Source organism: Chanos chanos, chromosome 2 (assembly GCF_902362185.1).
Source record: "Chanos chanos chromosome 2, fChaCha1.1, whole genome shotgun sequence".
NCBI lineage: Eukaryota > Metazoa > Chordata > Actinopteri > Gonorynchiformes > Chanidae > Chanos > Chanos chanos.
In genome coordinates this window covers 9,102,070-9,117,097 of record NC_044496.1, presented here as the reverse complement: position 1 = coordinate 9,117,097, position 15,028 = coordinate 9,102,070, and the positions used below count along the sequence as shown (strand labels likewise).

The 15,028-nt window shown below is 40.2% G+C and overlaps 1 protein-coding gene across 1 annotated transcript; it reads left to right on the top strand.

Annotated features, from left to right (window-relative positions):
* Positions 1-7,319: 7,319 nt before the first annotated feature.
* Positions 7,320-13,583, top strand: paqr5b (progestin and adipoQ receptor family member Vb). Its single transcript, XM_030794166.1, has 8 exons — positions 7,320-7,373; positions 7,768-7,895; positions 9,988-10,193; positions 10,379-10,505; positions 11,157-11,201; positions 11,841-11,937; positions 12,804-12,948; positions 13,297-13,583. Exons 1-8 carry the CDS (start codon positions 7,320-7,322, stop codon positions 13,581-13,583), a joined length of 1,089 nt encoding a protein of 362 aa, XP_030650026.1.
* The last annotated feature ends 1,445 nt before the right edge of the window (positions 13,584-15,028 follow it).

Sequence of the window (15,028 nt, the reverse complement as noted above, 5' to 3'; positions counted from 1 at the left end):
AAACAGAGGGAAAAGAAACCAGGCTGTGAGTCTCCTGGACTGCATTTGAAAATCGTAGCTGTAAACTATACAACATAAGGAAATCAAGACAGAATGCAGCTTCTCAGCGTTCAGATTACTACCCCCCCCCACACACACACCCACACCCACACCCACACCCACACCAAAAAGGTTGGGTCATTTCATACATCCGCCTTATTATGGATGGCAGTTTCTTCATCATATGTAGAAGAATGGGAACTCCTTAGCTCTCTGTGTTTACTCAGTGAATGATTGAGACACTAAGTCTCTCTTCAGTCTCTTTGCACTTTACCCATGGCATACGTCAAGGTGAGGCCTTCAGAAGCTTTTCTTCCTGACTGAGATGTTTTAGACATGCTCCATTGTCCCTTAGTTTGAATAGCTTCCACTTAGTTTGGATCATATGGCATGTGTTGATTAGTTCTCTTCAACCTGCCTGTCTGATTTCACAGAAGCTATAAACAGACTAAGAAACAGTTGGAAGTCTGTTTTCTTTTCCCCGTAGACTTTTTACATTCTCGCATATCGTTGGAAGAACAGAATGTCATCACCAGGTCTGAATAGTAAGCATTACTCTGCGGAGCATAAAATGTGTGTGTTTTTGGGTTTTTTGTTTTTGTTTTTTTCTGCCATGAGGTCTGTATGAACGTCAAGACAGTCCTCCTTCAGTATTTATCAGTCCGGATATAATTCCTTAGTCTTCTCGTCAATGTTCCTTTGCGAAGTCACAGTGTCAGTGATCAATAATCGGTTTACTTCAGCGACGACACATTAACGTGCCAGTATATTCCAGGAAGACAAGGGCCACATAACAGGCTTGTACACACATCCCCCTGCACACTACCTTTACGGTCCTGAGAACTTTCACTCATTACATGGTCTGATACGAACATCTTGTGTCTTTTGTTGGTCGCTCACACACGATTTGAAATGTAGCTTAGAGACAGGGGAAGGGCAGTGATTTGACCCTGTGCTGCCTGTGAAAGGGAGAATAAGTTTGAAGAGTGGAGTTACGGTAATATTAGTTTGGTAATTAGCAGTTAAATTGGGTATGGTCTGTCTGGTGTTGTAGTTTCCAGAATATGGAGATCAGATTTTCCATTAACACTTATTTTGTTGGTAAAGGACACTCTTTGAATATTCAAAATGTGGGATGGAGAGCTCTTTGCAGGGTAAAACTGAGAGGAAAAAAAAATTACCATTCCCCTTAACGTTGACTTGTCTGTTCTCTAAATAGAGATGTTCTGCTGTTGAAATGTTTCGACCTTCTGCTCTCTTCCTGTTCCTCCAAGTGATCGTTCACTGGACCTCAGTAATGACCTTTTGACCTTTGCCCTGGTGTTTGGCTTGATGTCAGGTTGCTGACAGAGTAGAGCTTTTGCAAATCTATCGTGATTCGCTTAACAGAGATTCGTTTTCTTGTTTTTTTCTTCTTCTTCTTCTTTTCTTTTGAACATTGGGTGGCTAGCGTTTTGTCTAGCAATCACATTTACTATGCACATTTCATACTTGCCACTTAATGAGACTGAAAAAACAGCGTGTTCTTAAAAGGGAAATTGAATCTGTCAAGTTACCATGAGGGACTTTAAAGAAAGCTCATAATTTTTTTCATACCAAAGTCTTTAAGTCTGGGTTGTTAGTAATATGATTGTTATTATTATTATTTTTTAAAGATTTTTTGTTTGTTTGTTTGTGTGTTTACTGTTTACCATTGAACATTCATAATCATAGACATTTGGAATGGAGCGATGTTAGATGTCATGGAATGGAATATTTTGATTGTTGAATGCCTTCCTTTTGAAGGGTAAATGCTTTTTTTTTTTTTACTTTAATGCTGTTTTAGTTTTTTAAAGCATAGAGTTCTATAGAGTAGAGGTGTTCATCTAAAAAAAAACAAAAAAAAAACAAAACAGAAATGTAATCACAGCTGTCTAAGGGGACATGTGCAACTGTTCAAGTAATGTTAAAATCCAGTACTATTTCCAAGGGAAAAGTAGAAGCTTACAGTGTACATTTTTAGGAGTTTCATTTTAAACCTGCTTAATTTTGAAATCTGCATTTGAATTTATTTGAAATGAGGTAATAGTTTGACCTATTTTAAGCTGTTCGTCAATGTAAACAGCAGAAAAAAGCACAAGTTCTGTCTCTGGTTTCACTCATTCTCACTTTTTTTTTTTTTTTTCCTGGACAATGTGCAAGGCCTTCCTCTGAGAGCTGCTATTATTGTTCACTGTGTAATTGTAACTTTTTTTTTCCTCCTTCTTCTTTTTCTTCTATTCTACTCCTCCTTCTCCTTCACTGTCCTGACATGTGCAGTCACATGTGATGTATGCAATAAGATGTTAAACTGGATCGCTGTAGCTGCAAGCATCCAGGGAGGTTGTACAGACTTTGCAATTCAAGCACAATGTGCACATGCGACCATTTTTATGCAGAAATTAAGAGTGTTTATATAAAAGAGTCAAATCTTTGTGCTTTAAATTGCTTTTTAAAGTTGTAAAATAAAGGCATTTTTCTTAAATTGGTTGTCTGGTTATTGTACTTGTACTTGGACCAGCATTGTTTTGGAGAGGAACGTGCAAACATCAGCCATTGTCAAATTGCTTATTGTTTCTCATTTTGATGGATTCAATTAAGCCTTGGATTTCATATATCTACTCCCCCACACACACACACACACACACACACACACAGGCAGAGACACTCGGTCGCGCACGCACACACACACATGAACAGAGCTCTATGTAAACAGTGATGTCGGAAAAGGACAATAGGCCATAAACTGAGGCAGTGAGGCTGACCTTTGCATTGCCCTCTAAAGGCAAGTCTTAACCACATTACCTGTGGTATCTGCCCTCTGTGGCTTTTGTCTTCACGCATAAATAACACACTCTGGCTCCAAGGCTTTTCCACAGCATACTGATCACTGTCTCTCTCTCTCTCTCTCTTTCTTACTCTCTCTCTTTTTTTTCTCTCTCTCTCTCTCTCTCTGAGCTCCAGCAGATATGACTCTGATAACATTAGAGGAGTTTATGGCAAAGGGGAAGCAGGGGAGCAGGCAGTACTGAGCTCATTTCAATGCCTGTCTGATCCGATTACCACCTGCATGAACCAGCCATCCCTCTACCGACTGCCTCATGTGTCGGGGCTGTGTCCAGGGCTAGAGGGGACAGTGGAAGAGCAGGAGCTGAGGGGATTTAATTTTTCTTTACAGGCAGGGAGTGAAGGATGGCGCGCTGTAAACGCGTACAATAGCATGCAAAGTGGATTTATCACACATCACTTGCCGAGTAGCAAACAGAGCCGAGGCCTTCACAGACCTCTGCAGGGGGTAGGCTAGAAAGGATCGAACCAGAGGTGGCCGTCCAGCATCTGGCAGCCTGAACATTCCTAATCCAGTGGCGATCTTAACACGCTGGTCTTGAAAATTAAAATTCTTCAGAGGGCTCGAGTCAAATCGGGTGTCTTAGATTAAAACTGAATCAAAATGCTTCAAGAAGGCAAGGTACAGGATAGAGCCATCCCTGTTCTGGACTGAAACCTTTATTGGTTATCTTAGACTCTGGTACATTTCTGGCATATTTTCATCCATTGTTTTAAGCCTGCCTGTTATTTCCTGCATTATTGTTCACTCCCATGGACCCGTGTGGCATAAATATTCTTCCTACACGGGCAGTCGTGTCAGAGGTGGCATCAGGGGCAGGGCTGGCATATTGTGCTCATCTGGGTGTGTGCGACCCTGTGCCCCAGCCGGCATGCATCTGTGCTTCTCTCGGTCTCTCTCTTTAATTATGCATCAGGGAGAGGGCAGATTGGACCAAACGGCTGCTGCTTGGGTACGTCCATTGGGTGGTATAATCGGGGAAAAGCAAGGAAATAGTAAGAGTGAAACTGGTTTTAAAAAAAATGCATGGGGAAAATATCAGACAAGAGCTGAAAAATATAATTAATGTATATTTCTCAAAAATCAAGATTGATACCTTGAATCAAAAGTGTGTCAAAAGAAGCCAAAGTGTGTCAAAAATTCTACACTCTTTTTTTTTAATCTGATAATAACTGCGTAAATACATGTTGTTTTATTTGCTTTGTGAACTTTTGTCACGTTACTAATTGACTTTTCCATCCCACGTTGCGACACAAAAGTTACAGTGAATATGGACGAGTTAATGAGTAAATGCTCATTCATTAGACCTAAAAAGAAAGCGCCGTATTAAACACAGCATGAAGACAGAGCTCAGCAATTGACCGAAACAGGAGGTTGCCTCGCCTCCACTCAACCACTGCCCACCTAAGTTCAGAGACTAGACAAAAAAGGTTTTAACAGCCAGACTCTGGGATCCGGGGCAGGGCTTCTATTGCTCAGACACTCAGGACTCTGTGGAAAGTGTTCGCCTGCAGAGCAAGAGGTCTTCTGTGCTGTGTTATGGGGTGAAAATGAGAGGCGTGGGTGGAAGGAAAGGTTGGTGCTGAATACCATTCTGTTTTTTTTGTTTTTTTCTCTCTTATAGTCTCTTTCTCCTCCCTCTTTTTTTTCCATTCAGGGGAATTTGCCAGTAGAACTCAACTCCCAGGTTTGAGGACTACAATGTTTCTACAGTGGTTAATGATGAAGCTAGGAGTGAGTTTGCTAGCTTTTTTTCAAGTTGATTGCTTTTGAATACGTTTAGCTGCAAGCTAATACATACTGTGACACTTAAACACTCAGAAATGTAACATGATGATTCATTTCTGATCAGCCAAGGGGCCCCCACAAGCCTAATTCTTGTCCTTGGACACTGGTTGACTCCATAAAGCTGAATTACATTCTGGAGTGAGGAATGATTTGTTGACAAGGGTCTTGGCAGGTGAAGACTCACATTATATTTCTTCGGCAAACCCTTGCAATGCTTTACAAAGGAATATTCTGCTGTCTGGGAGTGTCCTTTCTCTGTCAGAGAGTGACTCTGTCATTCCTCTCTTCTGCAGTGCAGTGTTGTTTGACCGAAACCTGAATGTGACCACAGTTATTGTACTGTACAGCTAATGGATCAGGGTCCAATAGATATTTCACATTGTTTTGGTTAATTTAAAGTCCAATTCCTGGCCCTCCAGTTTGAGATAAAACCACGTTACATTGATGTATGAACAAGACATTGGTTTGTTTATGACTGTGCTGGACTGTTGCCCATAGCAGGACTCTAAAATACGAATAGACTGCCCCCCTGTGTTTAAATATCTCATTACATGAACCTGAGAATGAGAAGGATCAGTATATGACTGTACAATATCAACATGTCCTGCATGTTCTAGTCTATTTTATTTTTATCTAACAGTGTAAGGGTAATACTTATTGTCAGTGCTGTCTTTTCTACATTTTAATGTTTGCCAATTTGCACTGCTTTGAACAACTAAAGCACTTCAAACTCTTTAATTGTTAACATAGTGTATAATGCAGAAATGCTATGTGAATACCTTGTACTGTGATCGATGGACACCATACATATGTCAGTTGACTTTCTTAAGAGCAGATAACGGAGTTCTAACATCCAGTGATGAGACATTTGTTAGAATTTCATACCTGTATTTGACTACGTCACTTTACTTGTTTTGGCGTTTACGACTTGCCTGCACTCGTTAGCGTAATCAAAACTTTGAATGGACTGGCAATAGTGAGGAAGTTCAGTTGCCCTTTGAAACTCAGCTAAGTAAATTTTCCTCACCAATATCTGTCTCAGGTTCCCAGGCTCTTGAATCTGTCCCATTAAAGAACTAAATGCCTCACCTGAGCAGGAAATTAAGTCATTAGATGCCCGGAGAAAAGAGAACAGCTGAAAATGGACGTGAGATTTCATCATAATAGAGATAATTAATTGCATAATACTTTTATCTGAACTCCAAATATTCTGTGACCTAAGAGTATGTGTGTTTGAAAAATTATACAAGAATATGTAAATTAAGAGTACAGTTAATGAACTGAGTAATGATCTATGCCCAAAAGCCTGTTAAAAAGAAAATAAACAGATGAAAATTGTGTTGGCACCCTTGAATATGAATACTGATGTTTATTCTCCAAGGAGGTGGAAGACAGTTTCTTGTGCTGAAGAGGAATCCAAGGTGCTTTTCACACTGAAGTGTTACTACATTAAAATGCCTTTGTTTTGTTCTTTTTGATCGCCCATACCAGGATTACATAAAGAACAAAAACATATGACTCTCAGATTCGCAGAAAAATCTGGCAGCTATGTACTCCGAGAAAGCACAGACATTCTTTCGGGCGGAATCCAAGGCAGTAGAATTGTATGTGTAAACAGGTGTACACCCAGATTCTAGCATTGGTTTGGATCTCTTGTGAAATTCTTATTGTCTGAGTCGCCCACACACAATGTACTTGGCACTACTTAACATTTTACAGCTTATTATTGCTTGTATCTAATTTGCACTTCTCAGCAGAAGCAAGACCATGTTTGTCATAAGAGATGTTGACTGTATTTCATAGTTTAAGTTTTTTTTTTTTTATGTTTTAAAGTTTGAAGAAGATAACGTGTTGTGCCTGAGGGAATGGAATGAAAGGTCTTTGTTTGCTCTTCGACAGTCGTCATTTACTCACACCCTCCAGCAGAGTTACACCTTCGCTTTAGCTCATCGAAACTGATAAGCACTTTACCCAAACAAATCAAAAAAATCCAGAGATGGGAAAACTCTATATCACACCTGTCGTTGGATGCTGTTCAAATGGCAGCTTGTTCTATAAATAAGTACAGATTGTGAAGCCTTTTCTAGTGATGTCAGTTACATCTGGTTCAGTGTAACTGAAGAGAGGGTTTGGTCCCTCTTGTTGTTATCTCATCGTGCTAAACTTGTTTGACTTGTTGGATTCTCCTATAACGTAACATGTGATGATGCTCTTGCCACTTCAACAGAATTTTTGGCTGTTTGTAAGTGAACCGACCCTTTGACATTGTGCTGATCCAGTGTTTTGTCCACAGTGCGATATTACTTACCGTGCGTGCGTGTGTGTGTGTGCGTGTGTTTACTTACTCGTTTCTCCTTTTCTGTGCCCTCTGTGTCTATGCGCATGTATGAATGTGTGTGTCTGAGTGGGCGTGTACGTTTGTATTACTCAAGTTGGCCTGGGAGTTTTCTCACTGGCACTTTGTGCACTGGGAGGGGGAAGCGCTCCTCAGGTGCACTGGGTGGAGAGGTGGGCAGGGAATACAGACAGAGAGTTATAACCAGCCATACATTCTCACACTCATTAGTTAGTGTCTGTGGTTCTCTTGATTGTGGAGTTGTATGTGGAGTCCTCTCTCCTGTGGATCATGCTAAGCTTGATCAAACTACCTCGAGTCTTCACTGTCAACCAAGTGCCAAAGGCAAGTTACTTCTTTTACCTGTAAAATCTACCTTTCTTTCTATTAAATCATAAATTACACTTTGAATGTTCTACATACTAAAGGATGATGTACGTATGTATGTTGAGTATGTACAGTTTTTAATAGTCATTGGTTTGTAGTTACCATACTGTAGAGTTATGAAGAGGACATTTTGTAACCCAGCTTACCTTCATAGCATATCTGATATATTCGTTTCTGTAAATGTAAACAAGTGATAATGAACCAAACAGTTTGTCACTGTTCTTTCTCACATCTACTCTCAAGTTTTATTGCTTATTTTATAGATGTATTTCACAGGCAACAGTATGGGTGATATACATTATATGAGGCATGAAGTTAGCCCAATGTACGACAAGGTTTCTGTCTCCTGTAGGCATTCCATGAGGACAGCATCATTTCGGGTTATCGACACCCTCGTAGTTCAGCCACAGACTGCGTCCTCAGCCTCTTCCAGTTAACCAATGAGACTCTCAATGTCTGGACACACTTCTTACCGACATGGTAAAGTTATCCATACATACACTCATTTTTTCCATTAATGTTGACAAGACATCTTAACTCTCCTCTACGTTGTAATGACTGTTGGGTTTAAAATGTACAAATAACAGTGCAGCGAACTCACTGCGGACCCACTACATGTCTCGAACCTACGGCAGAGACACTAAGCCTGTCTCTCTGACAACACTGGATGCTTTTGTTTACTGGTGCAGTATGTGGAGTTCATTTCAACAGGGGGTGAAACAAGAGAATTACTCTCTTGAGTTTCCAGAGTTAATGCATACTTCCCCAGCTGAGAGTTGACATAGCAGGAATGTTCCTAAGAGAACATACCTGCTGCTCACCTGTTAATCTCTCAGCACTGTTAATGAGCTCCCAGCATGAACTTCACATGTGTTTGTGCTGTGAGTAAACACTGCAGAGCAAAGTGATATCACATAAAAATGACAATCACACCTTAAAAAAAAAAATGCATAATGACATTGGTGCCTGAGACCAGCTTTCCTTCTATGTCACGTTTATGCTAAAAAAAAAAAAAAAAAAGGTAAGATTTGGACTGAATTTGGTTAACAGGACAAATTTACCACAAAAAAATATTATACCATCAAGAAATGATCTGTCTCTGGAGGAAAGGAGTGTATTATAGTACTGGTATGAATTATGTCTCTGTCCCAAATCAACATCTCCTCCTTCCCGGATATCTACCTAATAGATATAAAGTCACCGGAGATAACTCCTGCACCCCCAGTGAGCAGACTTTTAAAAATGATTTTATTAAAGATTAATGTGGCTAAAAGGGGCTGAATTAGTTGCCTCCACCATTTGGCAAGACTCACTGACGTTTCATTCACTGAAGAATAATGGATTTGGTCTTATTCAGTTCAGCTTTATGTATTTACTGCCTTTTACAATAGATAATGCCGATACATATCAGTCTTGCAATCGTTCCAGAGGTTCATCCCTTACCTTTCACTCTCTTCATCCTTGTGTGTGTGTGTGCAGTTCAATGGGAGGAGCAGGAGGGTGGGAGGGGAGGAGAGAGACAGAGAACCAGAAGTGGAAAAATACCCCCCCCCCCCCAAAAAAAAACACTTGTGATGTAACACTTTTAAGCAAAAGAAACAGCTAGAAAACATTTCGTTACCTGAAAACTGTGTTTTCCTACATGTTTTCCTCCATTGCTTGATATATCAATGCACTGTACATTTAGCAAGGGCCGTAACTTGCTATATTGTTATAAATTTTGTGTCCTCAGTTTTGTGAAAGGACCTTTCATCTTCTCCTAAATTTAAATTCCGGAAAGAGACAGAGGTGCTCTGTAATTTATCCATAACCATTACGCTGCCCTTATCACAATGCTAACAACAGATTATGAATTCACCATGAGCAAACAAAATGGTTGTATCTGCCTAGTACGGATGTGACTGTTTTTTTCCGCTGTATAACTGTCATTGTGTCAGAGATTCTTGCGGTCCCTCAACTATTAAAGGGTACAATATGGAAAGAATATGAAAATTGATCAGAAAGGCAAGACATGGGAACTACGGAGATGTATGGGTCGTTATCAAGTCACTTACCTTATTTAAATACAATGTCTTTCCAAATGCTGTTGCTGTACCCACTCTCTTACATAATACAAAGGGCACAGTTCAGCATGGAAACAATGCTTTGCACTGTAAAACAAACTGAAGCACACTGATTAGACTTGTTTGATTACTTACTGGGGTGGGGGGGGGATCTACCCTTGACAAGTCTAGACAGGTAAAAGCATTTCACAAAGCATAGACATCATGTCAAATGAGGATGATCGACTGATACGTACACTTTGGTCTGTAAGGATAGCGTGCATGCATTTGCCCTCACTTTGATGGTGTCTGTAACCGTTTTCCGTGACACGTGCGTGCATGTGTGTATTGGTGTGTTTTCCAGTGTGTGAATATATATGTATGTACACTAAAATATTCTCACTTTGACAGGTGTGTGTGTGTGTGTGTGTGTGCGTGTGTGCGCATTTGCACAAATATTTATATTTAGCATGAGTATGTATATATACCCTCACTCTGACAGGTGAGTGTGTGTGCATGACTCTCAACAGGTATTTCTTATGGAAGCTGCTGACAGTGGTGTTGATGAAGGATGTGTGGAATGATGCGTTTACCTGGCCTCTGCTGGTGTTCCTGTTGTCTTGCTGCATGTACCCGCTGGCTTCCAGCTGTGCCCACACATTCAGCACCATGTCAACCACATCCAGGCACATCTGCTTCTTCTTCGACTACGGAGCTCTCAGTTTCTACAGCCTGGGTCAGTATGGGAAGCAATAGCAAAAAAAAAAAAAAAAAAAAGGACGCACAAAGACAAATGAGAATACACATGCCTCAGTCCCTTAGCACAAATGTACTTAGACACATACCTGCGGTGATCACACACACGCATGCACCTACACATGCGGGATGTTTGTCCAACTGTGTGTTTCAATGTCTCTGCAGCGTCAGCCATCTCGTATTCTGTGTACGTGACTCCTGACATTTGGGTCAACAGTACTTTTCATCAGTACTTCATCCCCATAGCTGTGTTTAACACAGTCGTCTGCACTGCGTTAGCCTGCTACTCACGGTAAGACGACCTGTAATAACACACTGTGCTTTCAGAATGCAGCCAAAGAAATATTACTTGAATGCTCTGGCTCGCGACAGTCTAGACTGTTAGTGCTAATTACACATCTTAGCAAGAGTTAGGTAACCCAGCGTTGTGACACTACAAAGAAAATGTTATAATGGTCAAAGTCACACTCATGCTCATATAAGAGTTCCTTTGAAGAAGAAGAAGGAGAAGAAGATGAAGAAAAGACCTTTCTGTGTATGTTCAGATCAAAAAACTTTAAAGTATGGAGATGAATCCAAAATAAAAAGCTATGAGGAATCTAAAAAAACATCTATAATAAAACAAAAAACTGCCTGGTAGTTAGAATGTATATCTTACATCAGCTATTTAATCCTTTCACTTTAGCTCTCCAGAAAACACCAGGAATAGCTCTGATTCCATTTTCAAAAAATGTTGTTTTTCTCAATGAGTTACTGTACCGTCTAATGGTATGTTTGGTATCGATACCATTGTGTGTTATGTTTTCAGATTTAGAGCATCATGCTGTTTCTTTGGTCACATGTCCATCCATGAGTCTACTTTTGCTCCAGTGTTTTACGTTTTAGCTTAACCTAGCATGACAGGTTTCTAAAACACTCTCTTCCTCTCTTCTCCTTTGCTAAGGCTTGGTTTGACATTTCTACAATATAACCATAACAGCCTAAAGAGGTAAAACAAAACAAAACAAAACAAAACAAACCAAAGACAAATGACATCACAAAACCTTATTCAGTGCACATACAGTAATCATTTACCTGCGTAAACATGAGCTAGCTAACTTAGGCCTACTCTCCAAACAGTGAATTAATTAGCTTGTTTCCTATATAGCCATTAAATTGATTGGTCAATTAACATCACAGTCAAACTGAAAATAATTATCACTCAGGATCAGTTTCAGAATTTCTTCAGATCTCTACCAGCTCTAACATTAAGAGGTCTGATGATACAGTACATTTGTGTTTACCGGTATGTAGTGTGTATTTAGCATTTTCTCAGTTGGAGCCTAATATTCACTGATGTAGGACACATAGCTCTGCATACAATGGTTTGAATCATGTGATTACATAATGCAGATAAATTCAGTATGGTTTTACTGTTTTTGAGCAAAGAGCCTATCAATGACATTAGTCAAACATTATTCCTTCAGTTCTTTAAAGTTATCATTTGTGACCTCCAGTGGTTTACTGGTGAGTGGCTGTCTTTTGAGCACTTGGTTATATCACACTCAAAAAATAATTGTGAATTTAAATACATGTTTCAGAATCTTTTGACCAAAACTGATATTATCTGCCTCTGTCTCTCTCAAAGATTTCCAGAATTCCACAGTCCAAGGCTTGGAAAAACACTGCGCATTGTTGCCTTTGCTTACCCCTACCTGTTTGACAACATTCCTCTCTTCTACAGGGTAAGTTTCTCAACGCACGCGTTCAAACCCATATCCACTCGCACACATCTCGAATCTTCCAGATTAAACTGATACTACCTGTCAGCTTAGCATGACAGCGCAAAAGCAAATAAAAAAGGGAGATTAGGTTTGGGTGTTTAACTGCTGAATTCACATAAAACCACACAGGCAAGAATTGGTTTCCCACTTAATACATTCTGATTTAAATTCATTTGAGTACCCAAAAACACGAATATTTAGGACTGTGACAGTTCAAATGTAGTCAGAGAAATGTAAGTATGTTAGCACATAAACTAATGTAAACTGTAAACTAACCAATTGTATGATCTCTTTTTTGAGGACAGTTAAGCTCAGGGAACAGTGTATTTCAGTATTTTACACTGTACAGTTTCCACTTTACTTCTCTAAAGTATGTAGACACAGACCTTGACATTTTTTTTTATTTGGGTAGGGTGTTGGCTCTTTTGTTTGAAGCAGCCTCTTTGCTGCACCCTCTGAATGGTTCAGAGGTTATTTCAAGGACTCAACAGTACCAAACTGAGACAGGGATAACCAAGCATTCAACTCCAAGCTACCTTGGCAGTTTTCCCTGTCACAACGAAACCCACGGAAGTGCTTCCCTCACTTTTTACGCTTACCTGTCACCTACGCGTTAGGCATACCTTACTCTAGTGTGGTTCCTCATACGCCTATAAGTACACTGTACAATATTGTCTGTGGAAAACGTTTCGGCCGAAAACAAATTAGTGACAGCAGAACCCCAGAACCTTCTGTTATACAAACCTATCAGAGTCAATGCATTATAGCTATAGGCGTGCCGTGGAAAGCGTGACGCTTTACTGTCCCTATCTCTCTTCTGTGTGCAGTTATTTCTGTGTGCAGGTGAAGGCTGTACTGATAACCAAGCTAATACTCTGCACTTCTATCACACTGGCCTGGCATTCCTCACGGGATTTCTGTTCGCCACCCATCTCCCCGAGAGACTGGCACCAGGACGCTTTGACTATATAGGTATATTATGAGTCATTCGTTTCTGTTCAATTGTCAGTTAGTCCGTAATCTGTGTTATGCAATCCATAACAGCTCTATAGGGTAGGATATGGTAAAAATGCACTGTGACTGATAGGGGAAAGAATGTGACCTGGCTACAGCAGAGGTGAAACAGCAGAACTTTCGAGAAACAAATAAAGTATGACAGTTTGTTTTTTTTCTTATGTAATAGCAAACATATTAGGAACGTAGCATTTGGTATGCTATACCGCTAAATGGTCTCAGTCGTAAGTTTCTGGTGTAGTTACTCATAAATGCATGAATTTCGACGTGTTTCCCTTATTGATTTTTCTTGTGTATTAATTACAGGTCACAGCCACCAGCTGTTCCACGTGTGTGCGATCATAGGCACTCATTTCCAGATGCAAGCCATAGAGCAGGACATGGGACTGCGCAGAGACTGGCTGCTCGCTCACGCTCCACCCATTACCTTCGCCAACACTCTCGGTGCAGGGCTGCTGTGTATCACCGTTAGCCTTTTCATCATCCTCATCTTCAGTCTGTGCCTGGTGCATGGCCCCCTCTTAAAGAGCAAACGGAGAACCAGTGTGGGTTTTACCACCGCTGGAGTCAAACAGCAGTCAGAGAATCACTGAAGAGCCTTAAGAAAGGAGTGATTAAGGCGTTGATACTTCCTTTTTTGTTTTATGACGGGGAGAGAGTGGATCACTGCTGATCTCACACAGTGCTGAAGGAGGGATCCCTTTCCTCAGAGAGCTATCATCTGCATAAACAAATCTCATATGAAATCAGATCTTTTGGAACGTTTGAAGAGAACAGAACCAAACAGTGGCATCTGACACAGACGTTACTGTCATGATTTCTGAGTCACTGTATGTGGTCACTGTATTCTTAAACAGTTAGTCATGAGTGTATTCCAACCTTTATGCCACTGTATCCCACTGAATCTTTTTTGTATGTACGTATGAATGTGTGGAGAATGATATTTATTTCTTGTGAGTGTTTTTTTGACATGAAGTGGTACGTGTGCTGACTGCACCACACTGAAATCCGTTCATAAGGACCATTCTTGGGTGGACCTTTTTTTCTAGTCATTGTCCTCTACTGCCCTCTATGGGTAGACCTTAGGGGCTGTGTGAGATATTGAATGCACAGTACTATGTACTGTGCGGGAACTACATAACCTTTGTGGACACAGAAATGAATGTGTAATTATTGGCGTTACTGTTGTAAAAGTTTTATTTTCATATTCATTTCGACATTAAAGTGGAACCCAAATGAATAAGCTTAAGTCTCGTACATCAATACAGTATTTCTAAAGAACGGCTTAAAAGACAATGAGTGGCTTGAAGGGGTTTGTTTTTCTCTCTTCTGTGTCCAAAATACAGTGTGAATCATAAAAAAAAACTTCATGATGCAAACCCTATTTACTACTCTCTTGACACAAGAAATTCAACAGTTTCTGTATTAGTGTCAAACAGACGTTCGTCCTCAGAGGCTTCATCAGACCCACTACACTGATTAGACTCTGTCTGTCCTGTTTCTTCTCAAAATTAGACTGGGCAGAGCCATCAAACAGACACTGAGACCTGATTTCAGTTCAGTGAAATTTTACGTGTATAATGCTTTTTTTTCCAAAGCAGACTTTCAGGATAATGGGCCATAGACATCTAATGAGCAAGTCTAAAGGGGATCATCACAAGGACAAACTCCACTGGGCTGAGGTAGTAGGAAACCTTGAGAGGAACTAACACTCACAAAAAAAAAAAACATAACATCCTCCTCTGGCTGGCACCAGGTGAGTTGTTAGTCTATTATGCAAAGTATGGGTGGAACAATCTAGGAAGAAAGAGCAGGAAATTTTGGGAGATGTGAGATACATCTTACGCTGTTTGTTGTGTAAGCACAGAACTAATGAGGTTTATGATCCATTAGTTTCAGTGCCTGCTGAATGAGCTATACACTGAAGAGAGGACTTTGGATTCAAATATTGAGACATCGTGAGATCCATGCAGTAGATTGAATAGTTACATATCATAAGGGTAATGTTTGAGATTTAAAGGTAAATACCAAGGTAAAC